The sequence below is a fragment of the Balaenoptera acutorostrata genome, chromosome 6 (genome assembly GCF_949987535.1).
Source record: "Balaenoptera acutorostrata chromosome 6, mBalAcu1.1, whole genome shotgun sequence".
Lineage (NCBI taxonomy): Eukaryota > Metazoa > Chordata > Mammalia > Artiodactyla > Balaenopteridae > Balaenoptera > Balaenoptera acutorostrata.
Genome location: NC_080069.1, coordinates 5,226,840 through 5,248,172, shown reverse-complemented (window position 1 = coordinate 5,248,172; position 21,333 = coordinate 5,226,840). Strand labels below are relative to the sequence as shown.

General features: G+C 42.3%; 1 protein-coding gene across 1 annotated transcript in view; it reads right to left on the bottom strand.

Moving 5' to 3' along the window:
- GALNTL6 (polypeptide N-acetylgalactosaminyltransferase like 6) overlaps positions 1–21,333 on the bottom strand; it is a 1,175,458-nt gene that overhangs the window by 776,775 nt on the left and 377,350 nt on the right. Inside the window, exon 2 of the mRNA XM_007192672.2 lies at positions 7,944–8,052. Within this exon, the coding sequence (XP_007192734.1) occupies positions 7,944–8,052 (109 nt within the window). The remainder of the gene's footprint in view (positions 1–7,943; positions 8,053–21,333) is intronic.

Here is a 21,333-nt window from a genome sequence, read left to right as displayed (position 1 = left end):
AAGCAATCTTGAGAAAGAAGAACAGAGCTGGAGGCATCAGGCTGCCTGACTTCACGCTATACCACAAAGCTACAGTAATCAAAACAGTACGGTACTGGCACAAAAACAGAAATATAGATCAATGGAACAGGATAGAAAGCCCAGAGATAAACCCATGCACCTATGGCCACCTAATCTATGACAAAGGAGTCAAGAATATACAGTGGAGAAAACACAGTCTCTTCAGTAAGTGGTGCTGGGAAAACTGGACAGCTACATGTTAAAGAATGAAATTAGAACACTCCGTAACACTATACACAAAAATAAACTCAAAATGGATTAAAGACCTAAATATAACGCTGGATACTATAAAACTCTTTGAGGAAAATACAGGCAGAACACTCTTTGCCATAAATCACAGCAAGATATTTTTGACCCACCACCTAGAGTAATGAAAATAAAAACAAAAATAAACAAATGGGACCTAATGAAACTTAAAAGCTTTTGCACAGCAAAGGAAACCATAAACAAAACAAAACACAACCCTCAGAATAGGAGGAAACATTTGCAAACGAAGCAAATGATAAGGGATTTATCTCTAAAATATATAAACAGCTCATGCAGCTCAATATCAAAAAAACCAAACCACCCAATCAAAAAATGGGCAGAAGACCTAAATAGACATTTCTCCAAAAAGACATACAGGTGGCCAACAAATACATGAAAAGATGCTCAACATCACTAATCATTAGAGAAATGCAAATCAAAAGTACAGTGAGCTCTCACCTCACACCTGTGAGAACAGTCATCATCAAAAATTTTTCAAACAAAAAATGCTGAAGAGGGTGTGGCGAAAAGGGAACCCTCTTACACTGTTGGTGGGAATGTAAACTGGTACAGCCACTATGGAGAACAGTATGGAGGTTCCTTAAAAAACTAAAAATAGAACTACCGTAAGACCCAGCAATCCCACTCCTAGGCATATATCCAGAGAAAACCATAATTCAAAAGGATGCATGCACCTCAATGTTCACTGCAGCACTATTTACAATAGCCAGGACATGGAAGCAACCTAAATGTCCATCAACAGAGGAATGGATAAAGAAGATGTGGTACATATATACAATGGAGTATTACTCAGCCATAAAAAGGAACAAAATAGTGCCATTTGCAGAGATGTGGATGGACCCAGAGATTGTCATACAGAGTGAAGTAAGTCAGAAAGAGGAAAACAAATATCGTATAATATCACTTATATGTGGAATCTAGAAAAATGGTACAGGTGAACTTATTTGCAAAGTTCAAATAAGATGAATTTATTTTCAAAGCAGAAATAAAGTCACAGATGTAGAGAACAAACTTATGGTTACCAAGGGGGAAGGGGAGTGGATGAATTGGGAGATTGGGACTGACATATATACACTACTATGTATAAAATAGATAACTAATGAGAACCTACTGTATAGCACAGGGGACTCTACTCAATGCTCTGTGGTGACCTAAATGGGAAGGAAATCTAAAAAAGATGGGATATATGTATATGTATGACAGATTCACTTTGCTGTAAAGCAAGAAACTAACCCAACATTGTAAAGCAACTAAACTCCAATAAAAATTAATTAAGAAAAGAAAAAAACAACTCTCCATTTTTCTCAAAGGTGGAAGCATCTTCACCATTTCCTCATAACTCAACTACCTCCTTTCCCCCTATATTACACCTGCTTATATGAAAACGATTACTTAAAATACCTGATATTTCAAAAATTATCAAATATGCCACAAAGATGTAATTGTCAAAACAAAACATAAACTAACAACATCAATAAAAACATAACAAAGACATTTGATAAGATGCATCTGGTATATTATGCTAATACACTTTTATAAAGATTACTGAGATCTCATCAGAAAGTAGTTTCTGGATTTTCATATTTTTAAGATATTTTCAGTGTTTCAGTTACTTGAAAACATAACTAAAACAACATAATTGAAACATAACAAACAAATATAAAACATCAAACCACAGACCAGTGTGATGTACTTAAAGCAGTGCTTGGAAAGAAATTTAGAGTCCTAGATGCTTATTCTACAACAGAAGAAGGCTGAAATTAAGGAGGTATGAATCTAATTTTTTAATTTAGAAAAATATAGTAAAAGTCAAAGAAAAGAAGTAATAAATATGACTGTAAATCAATGAGAAAAACACAATAGATAAGATGAAGTATGTCGAAAATTGGTTTTTGACATAATTAATAAAATTGACAATTTCCTAGTGTAATAAGTTAAGGAAAAATGACAAAAAAACAAATAAATGATATTTGAAAGAAAAAGCAACATAAATTTAAGCATGACAGACTTTATAAAATCTTTAAGAGGATGTTATGAATAAATGTGTTAATAAATAGGAACATTTTAACCCAGGAGTGAAAAATCTTTGCTCCAAGAGAAGTCCATTCCAGATAACCTTCACCCACAAGATGATCGTTAACTATTAGTAAATAAATAATTCTAATATACCACAAGCAATTACAAAGTGTAGAAAGATGAGAGGTATTAGTCGAGTCATTTTATGAAACCAGCATTACATTGTTACCAAAACTTGACAAGGATTCTATGGGAAAGAAAAATTCATGGCCAATATTCACTCATGAGTAAAGATGTGAAATTGCTAAAATAGTAGCAAACTAAATCCAGTAATAAATAAAAAGTCAGATTTAGCCCGTAATTTCAAAGTTTGATTTCTATTAGAAATCAATAGGTACAACATACTCAAAAACATAAAGGAGAAAATGTATCTTATTTCAATACATGCAAACAAAAAAAATTTTGATTAAAATCAACATTAATTTAGGTGTAAAAAAAGTAAAACTCTCAGAAAGTCATATCCAGAAGGCCTAGTAAACAGTGTACAGTACATTTTCATTAAGTAGATTAAATGCTAACACAAGTATCTAATTTGCTATTGTCAGAACCATAACAAATCAAAAGCAGCCACCAGTACCCACTGGACAACATGATACTCGAGTTCCTAGCAAGTGCAGAAACAGAGTAAAAATAACTAAAATTATAAGGTCTAGGATGGAAAAACTTTTAAACACTGTCACTACTTACAGATATTATGAGTATCTACACTAACAATCCAAAATAACTTATGGGTAAATGATTATAATTTATAAAAGAGTTTAGAATGTTTTCTAAATTTGGGTCTATATTTAAAAATTATTAACCTTTCTCTATACCAGCTACAAATAGTTCAGAACTTCAATAAAATCAACAACGTGCTCAATACCCATATAATGTTAGTTTTCTAGGAATAACACTGAAAATGTCTGAGAATCAAATTACAAACACACCCCTAAAGATAACAAATAAGCACCAAGAAATATAATGATATACCACGGAATGAATAATTTAATATTGGAAAAAATGTAAATTATTCCCTAATTTATCAACAGACCTAATACAATTCTAAAATTCCAATATTCTGTGTGTATCTGCATATTGTGCATAAAGTCTGACAAGTTGAATCTAAAAGTTTAAAGAAAATCCTAATGTTAAAGAATGGCGGGCTTCCCTGGTGGCACAGTGGTTGAGAATCTGCCTGCCAATGCAGGGGACATGGGTTTGAGCCCTGGTCTGGGAAGATCCCACATGCTGCGGAGCAACTAGGCCCGTGAGCCACAACTACTGAGCCTGCGCGTCTGGAGCCTGTGCTCCTCAACAAGAGAGGCCACGATAGTGAGAGGCCCGCACACCGCGATGAAGAGTGGCCCCCACTCGCCGCAACTAGAGAAAGCCCTCGCACAGAAATGAAGACCCAACACAGCCAAAAATAAATAAATAAATAAATATTTAAAAAAAAAAAGAATGGCAAAACATTCCCAAGAAGAAAAGCAAAGAAAGCAGAATGAACTTTACCAGATATCAACAATTGTTATAAAGATATAGTACATAAGATATTATTTCATTAGCTCAAAGTTTTTCACTCATGGAACAGAACTGAGAAACCAGAATGAGAACACACAAATATGGAAACTTTTTATAATAGAGTCAACACTGCTGATCGATGTGGGAAAAGATACATTTTCTAATAAATGGTGCTGTTGATTGGATATCTAACTAGGTAAAACCTAAATAAATATTGAGCCCCTACCTCACATGATATAAAAATGAAGATGAGCTGCATTTAAGACCTAAGTGTAAAAGGTAAAATTCTCAAGCTTAAAAAGACAATGTAGAACAGCAATTAAGCCTATCCTTTAAAAATTATTTGTAAATTTGACTAAAACAAAATTAAGAACTTCTACTCATTAGGCAATATATAGAGTTTAAAAAAATATATACAAAATGTGGGATAAGATATTTTCACCATGTACAACTGCTGAAGGATATTATTCAAAAAAATTAAGAGCACTCTGTGGACCAATAAGGAAAATAAAGAAATCAAAAAATTGGAAATAGAAATCAATAGGACTTTTACCTAAGAGAAGGCACAAATGGCCCATAAGCATAAATAAGAGAGCAACTACATTAAAATCAGTAACATGCAAATTTATGTGACAATGAGTGATTATTTCATACCACAAAATTGAGAAAAATGAAAAGTCAGACAGTAATATTAAGTGTTGACAGGATGCAGAGCGATGGGAATTCCATCCATTACTGATTGGAGTGAAATCAGCATATCAACTTGGAAAAACAGTTTGTCACATACTACATAATATAACTGAAACGTGCATTCCTCGGACATGCAAATTCTATTAAATACGTACCCTAAGAAAATATTGTGTCTATCCCAGAACCATGCACAAGAATACTTAGAGCAGCGTCATACATAACCCAAACCTGGGAACTCTCAGAATGTTTACAAAGTGGAAACCGTTGTAGAAAATTAAACAACAGGGCATACACCCAGAGAAAACCATAATTCAAACAGACACATGCACCCCAATGTTCATTGCAGCACTATTTACAATAGCCAGGTAACAAAAGCAACCTAAATGCCCATCAACAGACGAATGGATAAAGAAGATGTGGTACATATATACAATGGAATATTACTCAGCCATAAAAAGCAACAAAATTGGGTTATTTGTAAAGATGTTCAGGGACCTAGTAACTGTCATACAGAGGGAAGTAAGTCAGAAAGAGAAAAACAAATATTGTATGTTAACGCGTATTATGTGGAATCTAGAAAAATGGTACAGATGAACTGGTTTGCAAGGCAGAAATAGAGACACAGATGTAGACAACAAACGTATGGACACCAAGGGGGGAAAGCGGGGGGGTGGGGGGAGGATGGTGGTGGGGAAGAAAAATAATCTTTTAAAGTCTTATAATTTCCATTTTGGAGTTCACCCATTTCATTAAAAGTTATCTGCTTTACTGGTAAAAATGATTTTATATTTAGTTCGGGTGAAGGGAGGGGATAGAATGGTACAATGAGACCATTGTCATAATATGTGTTTTAAAAACCTAGGAGTTTAAAGATTTGAAAAGTTTATATAAAAAAAAAAAGAAAATTAAACAGTTACAACGAATCAACTAGAAGTGCACACACAAGAATGGATCTCAAAAATAATTTTGAATGAAAGAAGAAAGCCATACTATATGATTCAATGTTTAGATAAAGTCCAAACACAGGCAAAATGCAACAATATTTGTTTAGACATAAGAAATTACAGAGAAAAGTAAGAGTGAATACAAATTCCAAGACTTGGAGGAGACAGAATAGTACCAATGACCCTTTTTCTTGGCCTGCTTATTGGGAACAGAGACGTTTATCTCATTTTGACTTTATAACTGCATGTGTGTTTGTGTGTACATATTTTATTTAGGTTATATTCTACGGTATTTCTAAAAAATGATAAATTGTAGTCTATTGCACTTTTCATGTATCTTCCAGTGAATCATATACATATACTAGCATTTAAAAGTATTTTAATTGCATACAAAATTTGTACTTTAGGAAACTTGTTTTATCACCAATTTTCTTTGTAGGTCAATTTCCCTTGCCCTGAACTCTGATGAGAAAATTAAAGGTACATTTTTCCAGGAGGCAGAAAGGGTAGTATGCAGCAGAAATAAATGTGAAGTATAGGATTTTGTGTCCAAAACTCATTGGCACAAGCAAAGGATAGGCACACCAAATCAAGTGAAAGTAACTTAGATGGAAAAATAATTACAGTTATCATTGGTGGAGTTTATAATATGTGCAAATAATTGGCCAATTACTTTAGATATAGTATCTTTAATCCTTATAGCAATTCTGCGAAGTAGAACATCAGACAGACAAACTGACTTGCCACTTACACAGAAAAGCTAGGATATGAACTCAGGTGTGTCTCTCTCCTGTATGTTCTCTTGCCATTACTTCATTTTGCCCAGATATTATCATTCGATGTCTGATGGTGGGGTGTAACAGAACATAAGACGACCTGATGTTTAATATCTCTCTACAAATTATTGTCTGTTTGACCTTGGATAATATTTCATGAATTCTTAAGAACTCATTTCTTTTTCTTTCCTTTTTTCTTTGTACAAATTGGGGATTATAATACCTATCTATCAAAGTCATCGTGAAATTTAAATAAAATACATATGCGAAGCCCCTAGTACAAAACATCTATTCAATTATTATTATTTTTATTATTATTACTAACTTGTGGTTAAATTATGAGAACATCTCCCCAAACTTTCAGCATCTTGTGGTTAAAAAAAGAAACAGATGGTTGGATGAATACAGGGCTGATCAAGCAAATAGAGGAAAAAGATCAGAGGACTGGAAAAGTACGGATTCTGGTAAGGAGCTTGCCTTTGTCACTGTTCACGGAGTCACGCTAAGGTTGGAGGGGTGACGTCATATGGAAGAGGTTGACGCTCTGAGGGACAGGGGACTCCTTATGACAAGCCGGGGGTGGGGGGGACGGTCTTACTTGGAGGAAAGGAATGAAAGAAGAAAATGGAAGACTCTCATTAAGTCAAGCACACCTGATCCAGAGCTGAGAACATCCAAAGCCCTGAACAGTGTCATAACTATCTGAATATCTCACTCCTGTCTTCCTGGGGGGAGAAGTCAGGAGGAAGGCTGCCCAGGAGAACCTCAGCCTGTGGCTACTCGTGATTCTGCTGCTGATTTGACCTGGGATGCACCATTTCCGTGTTGCTAAGATGTCTTTACCAAACCATAGCTTCTCAATTTCTGTGATATCCTCACCACAACAAAAAAACCAAAAACCAAACGAAAACAAAACACAAACAAACAGAAAACCCAACAGAGCTCCTTTGGTTGAATAATAGAATATGGACTTCCTATCATCAGTGAAGGTTATTACCTTCACTCGGTTATTATGTCTATACCCTTCTGCATCCCTGTTTCCAACAACCTAAGTCCTTCTAGAAGGACATAGTTTTTCCTGTTACTTTTCCAAGAAGTAAAATGTTTCCTCTATCCCTAGCCTAAGACTAGAATCTGCTTTGCATAGACAGACCTACTGGATCCCACTGAACTGCCTGTTAGTTTGCCCAGGTACGGCCAACTTCAGGTCCCCGGCTCTTCTGAGCCACCTGCCAGTGTCTAGAACTGCGGTCCTCCTTCCATCCTTGGCCCAGCCAGTTAGATACACCACAGCCCTAATGAGCGAATCTAGCTCAAGATACATGTGTTCCAAGTCAAGTCTCATGAATAAATCCAAGACACCCCCAGAAATGATTGAAAGACACTCTGGAAGTATAAAGCACGGCAGATTTCTAAAACTCGAATGACCTCTTTGTTCAGCTCATATTGTAAAGGCTATTCATTATATTTTTTCTCTCTCTGAAATTTGAAATTGTTTTGGTTCTGCCCAGCGTTGACCTCCAATGTCCCCATGAAACCTACCTTACTGGGTGCAGAAGAAACACTAATGAGAGATCCTGTAAGTGACAAAGCAAAGTAGCACTTTGGGATACACTGAACTCCGTACCTGAGCGCACAGCCTCTTTCTGAATGCTCCCATAGTCATGCCAGTCCTTTCTTCTTACACCGTCTGTCCATGCATAGAATTGCCCATCTCCCAGGCCCAGTGGAAATGTCTGTGGAAAAGGAAAGTATTCAGAGCATAAAAAGGAGGTATTTCCTTTCGCATGGCAGGTAAACACAGCCAGGCACACCACAGGCAATCAAAGAATACTCGAATAAGAGATCCTCCTCAGTCTACTGAAGAGGAAGCTGTTGCTAGCGACCAGATGAATACACATTTTAAAACCCTTCTCCGTTTTAAAAATAAGAGCATGCGTTGCACACAGCACCTACCATTTCCAATTTTATTTCATCCAGAGACGTTAATAACTTAGTGTACCACCTCATCTGAGCATAAATGCCTAGCTGTTTTCACTTGCCCCAAGTGTAAATATTAGTAGTATTGATTTTGTATCATGGAAGTACTTTTGTTTGTGATTTGTACAATTTTACTTGTTTTGATCAAGTATATTTGAACGGCCTGGTGACAATATTAGCAAGCATTTATTGAATGCTCACTGTGTACCAGGTACCAAGTTGGATACTCTGTGTATAGAAGATCCTTCGGTCTTTATGATAGTCTTTGGTTGTAAACCTTCATTTTTCTGCTAAATAATCAAAGGCCCAGAAAAGTAAAATAACTTGAATGAAACCACAGGGGCCAAGTCAGGACTTGGACCAGTTTTATTAAGACCAACATTGTGGTCCTAACAACTATTAAATACTGCCTACCACCTAGATTTCTGTCAAATTATAGTGCGTGGTTATGCTTATAGTTGAAATTATCACAAAGTCAACAACTGTAGTCACAACATATTTTATGCTTTAGTAAAATTCAATATATTCTAATGTCACCTTGAAAATTATTTCTGTGTGCATGGCTGAAGCTACTTCTCTCTTTATGTTGTTTATTTTGGTCATAAACAAAAAATGTTTTGAATGAAATTTATTTTCGCAACCTTAACAGTCAAGATAATGTAAAATAAATGTTTTCATATTCACATACCATTTCCCTTTTATTCAGTTCATTTTTGGAAATAAATAAAACATCAACGGAATAAAGAGAACACTTTTGAAAGTTTCAATTTAAAGCAAAAGATGAATAATTTCAGTGAGGAAATTCTACTCTAAGAGCCTTTCTAAGGCAAATAAAAGGTCTTACTTCTTATTTTAAAACAGTACGACTACTGTGCTTATGAAAAAATTATCTACCTTGGGTCCATCTTTATAGCTTATAAAGGATCCACTTGTCTTGAAAGAATAAAAATGGACTTAATATAAAAAAAGGTAGTTAAATCAGAAGAAAGATTTTCCAGATCAGATGACTATTATCTGTATATTTTTTTAAAAAATTGTTCATAATAGTGGTGAGTTCAGGAAAACAACAGAGGAATAAACAAAGGATGATGGTGAGTTTATATAAAATATTAAGAATAAAAAGAAAAATATTTAAAAGGAGGATGACAAGAAAGAAAAGATGGAAAAATTAACAGAAAATATAAAAATAGAAGAAAATGGAATAAAACAATTTGGGGGTTATAACAGCAACACTAAAAAAACTCATGCATTTTTTTCTGATCGATATTGCGTTTATAATTAGAAATTTTCCCAAACTCAGCTGTGAATGGGAAGTTTTAAATAACCAAATAACTTTAAAATAAAAAACCCATGTTTTGTCTCAGCCATGCATTTCCAATGATGAGTGCTGAGCAATCATAGAAATCTTACAGATTTAGATAATACCAATTTATAACAAACATCACCTTCAGATCAAAATAGATAATTTCAAAACAAACTTTGCCATGAAACCTGGAGATGTTCTTGTGTAAACTCTGAATATGCAAAGCTCTCTCTGATTACCTGTTGGTTCACAAGCCAGCCCCCTACTCCACCCCCAAACATGGAGGGCAAGGAGAGAGGGAGAGAGGCAGACCCTCCGGATGGGCAGGGGGTGGGTTTAATATGCAGAGAACTTACACATGAGGCTTGTCCTGCAAGACAACTTGATCTCTGCATCCGTCTGCCTGAATCTTAAAAGTTTATAAAGAGGCCTTCACAGGGTCCAGTCACTATTCAGCCCAGACGGTCTCAACATCACTTTACTCTCTCAAGTCTGCATCCTTGAAACTGGTTCCCACCTTGGGAACGGTTGGCAGATGTCCCTTCCAAGGACAGGTGAGGAGCCTCCCATCACTCAGGTCCAGCTGGCAGGTGGACCAGTTGCCATGACCTCCTGGTGACCTCCTCCAACACCCCACCCCTTGAGACAGGCTCTCACATGACCTCACTTTTGCAGTGTGCCCTGAGCGGGTCTGCAAGGGGTCTTCTGAGCCCGGAGGTAGCTCCAGGCGGCCGTCTGACGGCGTTGCAGGCAGAGACCTCTGCAGCAATACAGGCCCAGGCGAGAGAAGACACAGATCAAGATGATTCTCAAAACCATAACAATTTGTTTCCACCAAGAGTCCTGTGATTTCGAACCACTGGTTTATGAAGTCCTCTAGGCTCAGGTCTGATGACGCAGGACTTTCACTTGTGTCCTCCTGGGATTGACTAAAGATGACACATCAGCAGACTCAGCGGGTGTGAACACACAGCACTGTCTAGATCCTTCCTTGTGAGGCAGGGACAGTGTCCAAGGCCATCCTGTCTGGGAGGACAGCCCTCCTCATTAGAGGCACTTCAGTGTTCAGTAAAGACAGCCTTGTTGGCTTCATTCAAGGCTTGCTAGGTGAATGTAGTCAGGGCTTCTGCGTGAGCTATGACGTCCTGCAGGCCGATGGGGGGACAAAGATGGCAGCCGAAGGGCGGTTCCAGTGGGAAACAGAGCGTGCCCTCTGGCTCTTTAGGAACTTGACCTGGTTGTGCAAACCACACACACTGGCTGGGGAGGAACGCTGTTAGGCATGAGGAGACAGACTGGGGGCCAGAGATGCCAGACCAGGGCCCCAGCTTCTCCCCTCACTCGGGGGTGCACCTTCCGTCCCAGGTGTGGTGCGTTTCCACTGTCCCAGCTGGCAGCAGGACAATGGGGTCCCAGGGGAGACTGAGTGGTCCCCCCTCACCCAGGGCTGTGAGGTAACCCACCCATCCCTGTGGGATATCCCACCGCAAATCCCAGTAGCTGCACGTGTCCCAGGTGTGATGGGGCTTGGCGTTCTCAGCCCACAGCATGCTGCTCCCCAGTGTTTCCACCATTTCTGTACCTTTACAGTATTGGGTGCTCTGGCAGGGGTCCCCAGTCTGGAATATGGGGCAACAGGCCCCACTGGTTGATTGCTCAAATGTATCAAAGCCGAAGTGGTAACTTAGTCCCCCCGGCTACGCTGTTTTACCTGTTAGTAATTTAATCTGCTGCTTTAATATTCCATTTTTTCCTTTCTACCAATCCTGCTGCTTGTGGGCTATAGGAGAGATGGAACTTCCATCTGATACCATGTTATTTTACCCAGTCTTGCACATCATGACCTTTGAACATGACCCCTGATCGCTATCTGACGATGGCATCCATACGGGGCATTCAGTTTCTCTAATTGCCTAATGGGTGAAAAAAAATTGCCTGGTTTGAGTGGAAAAGGGAAAGTTTGGGTTAAGCCAGACAGTGTCCTCACAAGTTGAGGCACATTTAGAATGCTCACTTGGATGGAGGGGACTGATATGATCAACTTGCCAACCCCCCAACTGTTGGGAACTCCTCCGCTGGATGGCCCCAGACTCCTTTGGCAGTCGCCTGGGGGTTGTTTAGGACACACAGGACATGCTGCTACTGCATGAACCAGTCACTGTATTTCAAGGGCAACCCAGCATCCTTGGGGACTGCCCAGGAAGGGGTGGATGGGGACCAGTATAGGCACTGAGTGGCCCCACTTTTCTGTGCACCCCATCTGATGCATCTCCTGGAGGATCAGTTTTTAGGGCTCATACTGAGCTGGACCATCGCTTCCTGATGGCCTAGGGGGTCAGTACCTCATGGACCAGGATGCGGAAGACAGTGAGGGCTGCCTCAGGCTCTTGCTGGTGAACATAAAAGTCCTTCCGCACACCCTGAGCCCCCAAGGGCTTATTCACGACCATCCACCCCTAGGCTTCCCCTTGTCTACACCATCAGGTCAAGCCCTGTAGAACAGCCCAGCTGTCGGGGCCAAGGGTTACCGGCCAGGGCTCAGGGGTGATGACCAGCTCAGCAGGTCTGATTCTAGCCCACCGGCTGCTGCAGTCCCTTTCAGTTTCCACCTAGATGGTGTCAGTGTTGGGCCGAAGGGCAACTGAAGCCCCTGTGGTTGGGCTGCCCCGACTAGACCCATCTGTATGCCAGGCTTCAGTGGAAATTTCCCCACTTCCTCTCTCCAGGCTGCAGGGACCGCCACAAAAACAGGGGAGGGGGCATTGGGAGGATCTACAGACTCTACGGGGCCTAAGAGCACCCGCATTTCTAGACACAGGGGACAGGCAGACAGGGGCTTCTCTGCTGCAGACAGGCTGCCACTTCGTCACCCTGGGAGTTTGCGGGGACCCATGCAACGTCTTCTCAACGCACCCCTTGATGGGCAGGGAAGCTACAACATGCTGTTTCTTCCTGGGGTGCTCTACCTGGAGGAGCGTGAGCTAGACTGCCAGGGTCTTTTGCTCTCTGGAGGGCTACTTGGCTTCTGCCCCCTTCCAGAACTGGGACCAAAATCCTAGGGGAACTCTCTTCTCCTGTTGTTCCTGCCACAGGGGCCTACCCATACTTCCGGGAGTCACAGATCCATCAAACTCAAATGGCAGCCCCGCTTGGGAGATGCCCGCAGCTTTAATCTGCTTCCCTGGTATTTTGGCTTCTCAACGGCCGCTTGCTGCCCTGATCCACAGTCCCACACAGGCCTCTTCTTTACCAGGTAGTAAAAGGGATGCATACACTATGCCAGGTGGGGAATAAAAGCCCTCCCCAAGCCCCTCCAAAGGCTGGTACCTCTTCCAGGGGTCAGATAGGCTGCACCTTCTCAAACACAGCTGCTGAGACAATGCATGTCTTACCCGAACAAGCAATTCCCAAACCTTCACTGCAGTGCCTTGAATTGTCTGTGGGTTCACTGCCCAGCCCCTCCCTCACAGGTGTTCTGGCAAAGTCTGCAGTGCCCTGAAGCAGAGGCTAGTCTCCACGTGTTAACACTGTATCATCAGTGGGTCGGGCCCATTTTACTGATGTGGGAAGGAAAGAGGGACAGGTCTCGGGCTACCGTCCCATTGTAAGCAGCTTTGTAGGAAACCGCCCTCAACAGGAAGCCCCTTTCCCTGTCACTTTAGCAGGGCTGTATTGTGACTAACTTTTCACCAGGCACCCCATGCTCTACTCATCTCCAGCCCAGGCACACTTTTCAAGTCTTTTGATCACACGATACTTTGATCCACAGAAAGAACGGACAAGTGTAGGCAAAGACGAAGAAATGAAGAATGAGTAATTAACAGGTGACCAGATCTCTTCCCTAGCGTCTCCTCCCACAATGTCGCGAGCAAACTGTGGGTGCAAGAGAACATCTAGAGGAAGATCACAAGGAGTCCACGAGCCTGCACACAGTGGGGGACGGCGGTGACCCTGACCCCCCATTTCAGTGATTCACTGAGATTACTCCCCTCCTTCCCTTTAAAACTTCCATGGCGAGCAGAATCTCAGAGGTGGTTTTTGGGGGACACAGGGTTCACCATCTCCCCAGATTGTCGGCACTCTGATTAAAGACAACTTTCCCTTCTAGGAACATGTGTGAGTTTGATTTTGTAAGCGGCGCGCAGCGGGACCCTATTCAACAACACCATGACCTGCATGGGCTGTGCTGCAGCTGCCGGGAGGCACTGGAAAGTTCCACTGCTGTCCCTCCCACATGAAGGCAAACTGATCGCTTGACTCTGGCCAGGGGTGTACTGAAGAAAGCATTTGCTGAGTCCAGCTCAGCATGGTGTACTCCTAGGACCACGGCCAAGGCATCTTAGAGGCGGGCAGTGACGCGGACCGCCTCGCTCATTTCTCCTAGTGCAGCCTCATCCGCCAGGAGCCATCTGGCTTTTTCACTGGCCTCGCGGGGCTGTGGAAAGCACTACGGGCAGCAAGTACGATACCCACTCTGTGCAGTTCTTGGATAGTTTCTCCTGTTTCCTTAGGCTCCCAGGCAGTTCATCTGGTTCCACAGTGACCACGCCTCAAGGAGTGGTAAGACTTACTGGTTCCCAGCTGGTGTTCCCCCTCAGCACTGATGTGATTACTGTAACCTGAGGCCAATTTCACCATTAAGGGTTTGCAGAGTTTGACCTCCTAGGAGATCAACACCCAATTTGTTCTTTGGTATGGGAGAGATTAAAACTTTGTAATCTCGTGGTGGAGAACGCCCCATTTGCAGTGTCAAAGGGACCTTCCTACCTTCCTGACATAACTGTTTGTCCTCTTTAACCATCACTTGTGCTGTTAATAGAGCACATTCAGTTCCAGTAGCAACCAGAGCCATCACCTGTTGTTTATTTCTGGGGACCAATGACTAGTGAGCTCAACGTGAGGCCTCTGATCACCCCCCGATGGCCCTCAGCTGGAGGTGATCTTGGCCCTCGTCCTGTACCAGGGGTGTGGTCAGGCACGGACCCCGAATAGGGTGTATCCCTGAGGCCTCTGCTGGAGCTGGTGGGCCGTCAGGGATGAGAGGGGCTGTGGGGCAAGTCTGAACTGCTGCGCAGGTTTTAAATGTTTCCACAGGCTGGTCTATCTTGTCAGGTGGGCCCCGGGCAGCACTGAGGTCAAACCACCTTTGCTTCTGGGTTATTTTCACTGTTGGAATAGCCTTGTGGCTTTTCAAGCTCTCTCTGTCTCTCTCGGGTCTTTCCCACAGCCAGTACCCATTCGCAGGATTTGCCCATTTCCCCCAGATTAGCAATGGGCAACGGACTATCCAGCATCATAAGTCACTTGTCTCAGAGCTGAGCTCAGAGTGGACCTCTCATCCCATAGCCGGTGCTGGGGCGGGCGGGAGGGTCTCAGCTTTCACTCCTGCAGTAAATGTGGCAGCCTTCAAAGACCAGGGGGGTGGGGGGGCTTCCCTGGTGGCGCAGTGGTTAAGAATCTGCCTGCCAATGCAGGGGACACGGGTTCGAGCCCTGGTCTGGGAAGATCCCACATGCCGCGGAGCAACTAGGCCTGTGAGCCACAACTACTGAGCCTACGCGTCTGGAGCCCGTGCTCCGCAACAAGAGAGGCCGCGATAGTGAGAGGCCCGCGCACTGCGATGAAGAGTGGCCCCCGCTTGCCACAACTAGAGAAAGCCCTCGCACAGAAACGAAGACCCCACGCAGCCATAAATAAATAAATAAGTTAAAACCCCAAAGTTTAAAAAACACAAAAAAAGACCGGGGGTAGTTGGCCTGTTTCATGTCCAACTCCCTAAGAATCCGCTGCACCTCCTCTCTAGATTTCCAGAGTCCCAAGCCTCCCAACAGCTAGAATAAACCAACCTATAAGCACCTGGACCCCCCAGTGCCATGCAGGTGCTGCTGGAGGGCAGGGGGTGTGGGTGTGTGTCGGGGGGGTAATGCTCATTTCCTCTGCTCCCCCCCCCCCCATCCCATAGCCGCACTAACCTCTCCTGGATACTTTCTCTGGCTTTTTGCTGGAGCTCGGAAGCTGCATCAATAACCTCGGCGGTGGTATATTCTCCCCTCAGGAACGTTTCCTGAGCGGGGGCTGCCCGCTGGCGGGGGCTGCCCTTGATGTGCTTTTGCTGTCCTTTGTATGAGGGGTGTGTGGCGAGGGGCTTTCGTCCGTTCAACCGTCAGTCACCACAATGTCCTCGTCTTCATCCTCATCAGCTTCCCAGGGGTCGCACCTCTTGGCGTCCCAACCAGGATGTCACAAGCGCTGGATGTTCATCCGCCGGCCTGCAGCCGCGTCCTGCAAACAGCCTACCGGAGCCCCCGGCTCAGCCTCGCTCCGCCTCGCCTGCCGCCAGCATTGCAGGGGGCTCCGCGCCTCCTCCCGGGGCCTCGGCCCTCCTTTCAGCCTCTAGTCGGCATCTGTGGGGCAGAGGTCAGCCCACTGAGGGGACCATTCCTCTCCCGTCTGGGAGGCTGGGCCCTACAGCAGTTCAGAAAGCCGCCTTGGACCAGCTGGCGTCTTCAGGGCGTCCAACATTTAGGACACCCCTCCTCCCACTGAGGGCGACGGCCAACTCGGGGTCTTCCCTGTGGGCATCTCTCTCAAGGCCCGCTTCTTGGAAGGTTCCCCAGTTGTTAGTGCACAAGCCAGCCCCCTACACAGACAACAAGGAGAGACCCACCGAGAGATAGGCAGGCCCTCCAGATGGGCGGCGGCGCGGGTAACAACAGAGAACTTACGCAGCAGGCTTATCCCGAGCGGCCCCAAAACAAGCCGCCCTCCGCACTCGCCCGCCGGCTGAGTCTCAGAAGTTTATCTAGAGGCCTGAAGGGGCTCGGTCACTATCCAATCAGGTGGTCCCCACGCCGCTGTGCTCTCTGAAGGCTGCGTTCTTGAAAGAGCTCCTGATGGCGAGGGGAGGCAGGGCGTGCATTCCCCGGACACGGGAGGGGAGGGGCCTCTGGTTGCCTGGTCCAAGCTTGGGGTTAACCAGAGGTCATGACCTCTCCCCGCCCTCCTCCAACATTACCAGGTACATCCTATTTTCCTTCTTTTGATCTATGTAATGCTGAGAATCCGTAGCAGCTGGTAATACAAGAGCAGATTGACTGCAAGAGTTAATTGACTGCAAGAGTTAATCTTTGCTTTCTCCAGAAACCCCATGAAAATGGCAGTGAAGCACCAGAGGAATCAAGAAAGCAGACAGTGGAACTGACATGACCTTTTTGTAAATGGCTGAGAGTTACTGGGAGGGAAGTGTATTTTGTTCTTTGTTTGTTTTTGTTTTGCCAGCGAACTTCTAAAATATGTGAAATTGGAGGCATCAGGTGTTTCTGAGGGCGAGGTTATAGGTGAAAACAATAAGATTGACATTGTTGCACAGGGTTGTTAGATGCTCCTGGGTTCCATCCCCCTTCCCAACAACGAGGTGATTTCTGAGGCCCACCCACCATGCTACCCACCTGTAGAGGGTTGGAGTTTGAATGAGACAAGCATGTTTTCATGCTACTGAACACAGTTGAAAGGATGCCACCGTGTAATGAAAACCAGTGTTCCAGGCGATTCTATACACTAAGTGCTGTTAACCACAGCTCACCAGCTCCCAGAAATCGGCCAGCCTGCCTCACACCTGTTAGACAAGAGAAGATAAATCCCTAAAGGGGCAGGACACGAATAAAGACGCAGATGTAGAGAATGGACTTGAGGACACGGGGAGGGGGAAGGGTAAGCTGGGATGAAGTGAGAGAGTGGCATGGACATATATCACTACCAAATGTAAAATGGATAGCTAGTGGGAAGCAGCCGCATAGCACAGGGAGATCAGCTCAGTGCTCTGTGACCACCTAGAGGGGTGGGATAGGGAGGGTGGGAGGGAGGGAGATGCAAGAGGGAAGAGATATGGGAACATTTGTATATGTATAGCTGATTCACTTTGTTATAAAGCAGAAACTAACACACCATTGTAAAGCAATTATACTCCAATAAAGATGTTTTTTTAAAAAATGTCTACAGGAGAATTGAGTCAAAAGCAAGGAACGGGTAGGGGCTCCTCAGTAACTACACTGGGACGTGTTCCCAACACAGAGCAACGTAGTAGCGTTTTCACCCCTTCACGTACAACTGAGAACAGGCAGGCAAGGATCGCCAGGCATTTGAGAGAACTTGTAACATAAAATCGGCGGCCGACATAAACAAAAGCTGTAATAAACTGGAAGGAAACTGAGGCAATGTAAGGCTCAGAAGAAAACTTCCACCCCAAAATCTAAATTCAATTTCCTCAAAGAGCTTTAACAAAAGGTTCTCTATAGAAAGAAGAATTTTAAAAAAGAGAAGTATTTAGAGACTAAGGAAGAGCTCTTGGAAAGTAAAAATGAGATAGCAGGACAGAATATTTTACAGGCAATTGGAAAATGATGGTCAAAGGAACCCTACTAAGAATTTAAAAAAGAAGAAAAAGGAGGATAAGGAAGAGGGAAAGGGGGAGAGGGAGGGGGAGGAAGGGGAAAAAAAACAAGAGTCAGAGGCATAAAAATATAAGTTGAGGGGCTTCCCTGGTGGTGCAGTGATTAAGAATCCGCCTGCCAATGCAGGGGACACGGTTTGAGCCCTGGTCCAGGAAGATCCCACATGCCACAGAGCAACTAAGCCCGTGCACCACAACTACTGAGCCGGCGTGCCACAACTACTGAAGCCCACGCATCTAGAGCCCGTGCTCTGCAACAAGAGAAGCCACCGCAGTGAGAAGCCCGTGCACTGCAACAGAGTAGCCCCTGCTCGCTGCAACTAGAGAAAGCCCGCGACCAGCAACGAAGACCCAATGCAGCCAAAAATAAATAAATAAGTAAATAAATTTATTTTAAAAAATGAGTATTTTAAAATATATATATAAGTTGAAGAGAGGTAGCAAAATAGCAGCAAGCCTAGAGCTGATCCAGTCCTGAATGTACAAGGGGGGGGGGGTGGAAAGCAGATCCAGAAAAGTTGTGTTTGTGGGGAAAAAAAAAGAAGAGGAAAAACAAACTTACTCTTTGCCTATTTTTTAAACATATTAAAAGGAGAGTTACAGTTTTTCCAAAGAGGTTGGGATGAATTAATGATGCATATATAAAAATCTAAGCAAACGAAAAATGGGTCAATTAATAAGGCTAGAGGTTAAGAAAAACCAATGTACACGAAGGAAAGTGTAATTATAGCACACTACTTGATTTAGGTATGAATGTTCTTACCTAAATATTAGTTTAACTAAAATTGGTGCTATAACTATACTGGAAGTTGAGGGAAAAGGTGGAAAAAGTTAAAAATACATCTTATATAATAGAACAATAGATAAAATCAAAATAAAACAAAGAACAGTAATATACACATGCTATCTACAAATACGGAAGCATATAATAGAATAAAGATTAAAAAATTGGTGTGGTTGCCCCTGGGTATCAGAAATTTCAAGCAGAGAGAAGTGGTCCAGGACATTTCTGGTTATCATTATAGGCTTTATATTACGACTACATTTAAAAAATATTTTCAAATATTACAAAATATTTTCAAATATTTCAAATAATATAAATTTATTTATATAAATAAATCTCCAATAAAATTTCTTAGACATTCCTGGCAGTTAATACTCCTGCAAGGTATATCGGCATCATGAGGATATTTCATGATGTTAGAGGATTCAGGTTAAAGCAGATCATCTGGAACTGCTTCAGTAACGGCTATCTGAGGATTTGCCCCACTAATGTCTCTTCTCATCTATATCTGTGCTACTCACACCAGCGAATCAGCATCACCTGGGAACTTGTTAGACATACAATCCCCTGCTCCCAATTCATGCCTGTTAAATCAGAAACTTTCAGAGAGACAGAGAAGTCTGTGTTTTAATAAGTTCTCCAGGTGATTTTGAGGCTTACTAAAATTTGAGAGCAACTAATCCATATGAATAGGAAGAAACACAATTATCACATTAGGTAAAGGTGTCATAAGTCTTAGCAATTTTTTTTTCTATCTATCTCCTCCTGTAAGGGAAACAAAAGCAAAAATAAAGAAATGGCCCTAATTAAACTTAAAAACTTTTGCACAGCCAAAGGAACCATCTACACAATGAAAACGCAAACTACCAAATAGGAGAAGATATTTGCAAATGATGTGACTGATAAGGGTTAATAACCAAAGCATATAAATAGCTCATATGACTCAACATTAAAAACAACTGATTAAAAAATGGGCAGAAGACCTGAATAAACGTTTTGCAAAGGAGACATACAGACAGCCAACATGAAAAGATGCTTAACACTGCTAATTATGAGAAATGCAAATCAAAACCACAATGAGATATCCCCTCACACCTGTTAGAATGGCTATTATCAAAAAAGACAAAAAATAAAAATGTTGGCTAGGAGGTGGAGAAAAGGGAACCCTAGGACACCATTGGTGGGAATGTAAATTGGTGCAGCCACTATGGAAAACAGTATGGAGGTTTCTCACAAAATTAAAACTAGAACTACCATATAATTCAGCAATCCAGTCCTGGGTATATATCTGAAGAAAATGAAAACAGTAATTCAAAAAGGTATATGCACCCCAGGCTCATAGCAGCATTATTTACAATAGCCAAGATATGGATGCAACCTAAGTGTCTATCAACAGATAAAGGGTTAAAGAAGATATGATATAGATATACAATGGAATGCTAGTCAGCCATAAAAAAGAATGAAATTTTGCCATTTTCAAGAACATGAATGGACCTGGAGGGTATTATGCCTAGTGAAATAAGACAGAGAAATACAAATAATGTATGATATTACTTATATGTGGAATCTGAAAAATAAAGCAAATGAATAAATATAGCAAAACAGAAACAGACTCATAGATACAGAGAACAAATGTAGTGGCTACTACTGGGGACGGGGTGGGGGGAGGGGCAATATTGGGATAGAGGATTAAGAGGTACAGGCTACTAGGTATAAAATAAGCAAGATACAAGAATGTAATGTGCAGCACAGGGGATATAGCCAACATTTTATTATAACTTTAAATTGAGTATAATCTATAAAAATATCAAATCACTGTTGTTCACCTGAAACTAATATAACATTGTAATCAACTATCGTTAAAACTTTAAAAAAAACATGCAAGACTCATTCACAAAACACGTGTCACGATCTAAGGTAGAACCTTTTAATTAATAAATTTATTTTTCTGATGGCCGATGACCACTGTAGAGGTTAGATGTGTTTGCATCCTTTTCACCTGCCAGAAAGGTGGGTGAATAAACCTAAATCGATTCCAGACCGTTTGTATAGAACTACCTTGGTTCTGAAAGCTTAACCACCAGTAAATGACCCAGCAGTATTCTGGCCTTTCCTTTCAGGTGCGCCATCTCCACTGCCGGATCCATTGGCTTCTCTCCTGGGTGATACCCTGTGTCCTCTGTACGATTACAGCAGTAGAGATCCATTATCTACGACCTTGTAAACAAACAGAGTATTGTACCTGCAAAAGACATTTATTTCAGACCCCTCACTAGATCGGCCACTTATTTGTGAGCGTCCTTTTTCACCTTGTGGACTTTTTATTCATTGTAATGTTGCTACAAATAATTAACTTGAAAAAAATAGCAGGGATGGAAGAGAGAATCTATTAAGCAGAAACCATATGTAATCATTAGAGCTGAATCCAGGAGCCCATCAAAAGATAATATACTCGAGAATGGGTCATGAGAAAAAGTTTCCAAGGGTAAAACATTACTCAT